Here is a 1,328-nt window from a genome sequence, read left to right on the forward strand (position 1 = left end):
GAACTAGATGAAACTGAGTAGAGGAGAATGGAAGTGATGATGATGAGGATAGTGACGATTCTTTGGAGGAGATATACTACGTGATGATGCTCAACAGCTTGTCAAAGATGACTCCGAGCAGCTTCAAGATGGCAAACTATATTCAATACATCACAACTATTGCCGGGATGAGATTAACTTTGATGATCTCATCCGGGTCATCATAAAGGTACTACACCAACATCACGACAGGTACCATTAACGGGTGCCTGGGGTGACTGCAATCGACGGGCATTGCCCTCAGCAGGTACCTCTACAGCTAGTCCCATGCATGGAATGGTTACAGCGTCATCATCGTGCTGTGTCCAGCACCATAGCTCCAGCAACTTTCAAGATGTCAGATCTGGAAGAGTGTAGTGGAGACCAGCAGCAGGAGGGCGAAGGCCGAAAGGATCTCATGTCTCTGCTTCTATCCGTCGGTCTCTGTACAGGATGGTTCTACCGTCAATAAGTGTGCATCCAACCCTCAACGTTACTCCATCGGTTTCTTACGATCCTCATCATTGGGTTATTGCTCTACTCCAACAGGGTGTCCAACATTGGTTCTTCTTAACGGTAGTTTTTTTGCTCGGTCCTTCTCCTCGAATGTTCCGTTCCCGAGAGCTATCATATGCCTTGGCACGAACCCTTGATAAGGAGGCAGACCATGCGAAGAGGAACGTTCTGTAATGATCTCATGTATTTATCGCTGCTCCTTCCCAATATGCCTGGCTTCAGACTAGTGACTGAGGATGGTATGGTAGTAGCAGCAGCTAGGGCCTCTTCAGATGAGTCATCCAAGACTATTGGGGCTGTTGCTGCTAACATATACATGGAATACAAAGTAATAATATCCGATGCCGATTTATTCCGCGTTCAACTCAACAGCAAAAACTGACGCTTCTCTCAGTGTACGGAGAATGCCTTTGGATCTGCTCTGACGTCGTTGCTAATGCAATGCGAATACAGTCCTGGCCAGAAGACAGCTGTTAGAGTGACACCTTTTGCCCAGTCCGAGTGTGAGGATGATGGGATGCTAGTCCTTCTGGCTGTAGTTGGACGAGATGAGAGGGAGTAAGTAGCAGGAGTAGGAGAGGTCACGCCAATACATTACCGTGTACTAGTTATGACTGGCTTGAAGAAGTTGGCTCGAGGGTTGCTACGGATCTGGTCTTCCTTAAAGATGAAGTATTCAATAAAATGATAAGAGAACCATTGCCGTCGTCTGGTGGTCCTTGATGATAATAATACCACTGAATGATGGTGATAATGCTGACTAGTCAGCAATGCTCATTTGTACCATTTACTCA

General features: G+C 46.5%; 1 protein-coding gene across 1 annotated transcript; it reads left to right on the plus strand.

Annotated features, from left to right (window-relative positions):
- Positions 1-742: 742 nt before the first annotated feature.
- Pmar_PMAR024331 (hypothetical protein) lies at positions 743-1,096 on the plus strand (the record flags this gene model as incomplete). The annotated part of the gene is made up of 2 exons (XM_002783974.1): positions 743-862; positions 929-1,096. The coding sequence occupies 2 exons, from the start codon at positions 743-745 to the stop codon at positions 1,094-1,096; spliced, it is 288 nt and encodes a 95-aa protein (XP_002784020.1).
- Positions 1,097-1,328: the final 232 nt, after the last annotated feature.

Source organism: Perkinsus marinus (assembly GCF_000006405.1).
Source record: "Perkinsus marinus ATCC 50983 genomic scaffold scf_1104296935310, whole genome shotgun sequence".
NCBI lineage: Eukaryota > Perkinsozoa > Perkinsida > Perkinsidae > Perkinsus > Perkinsus marinus.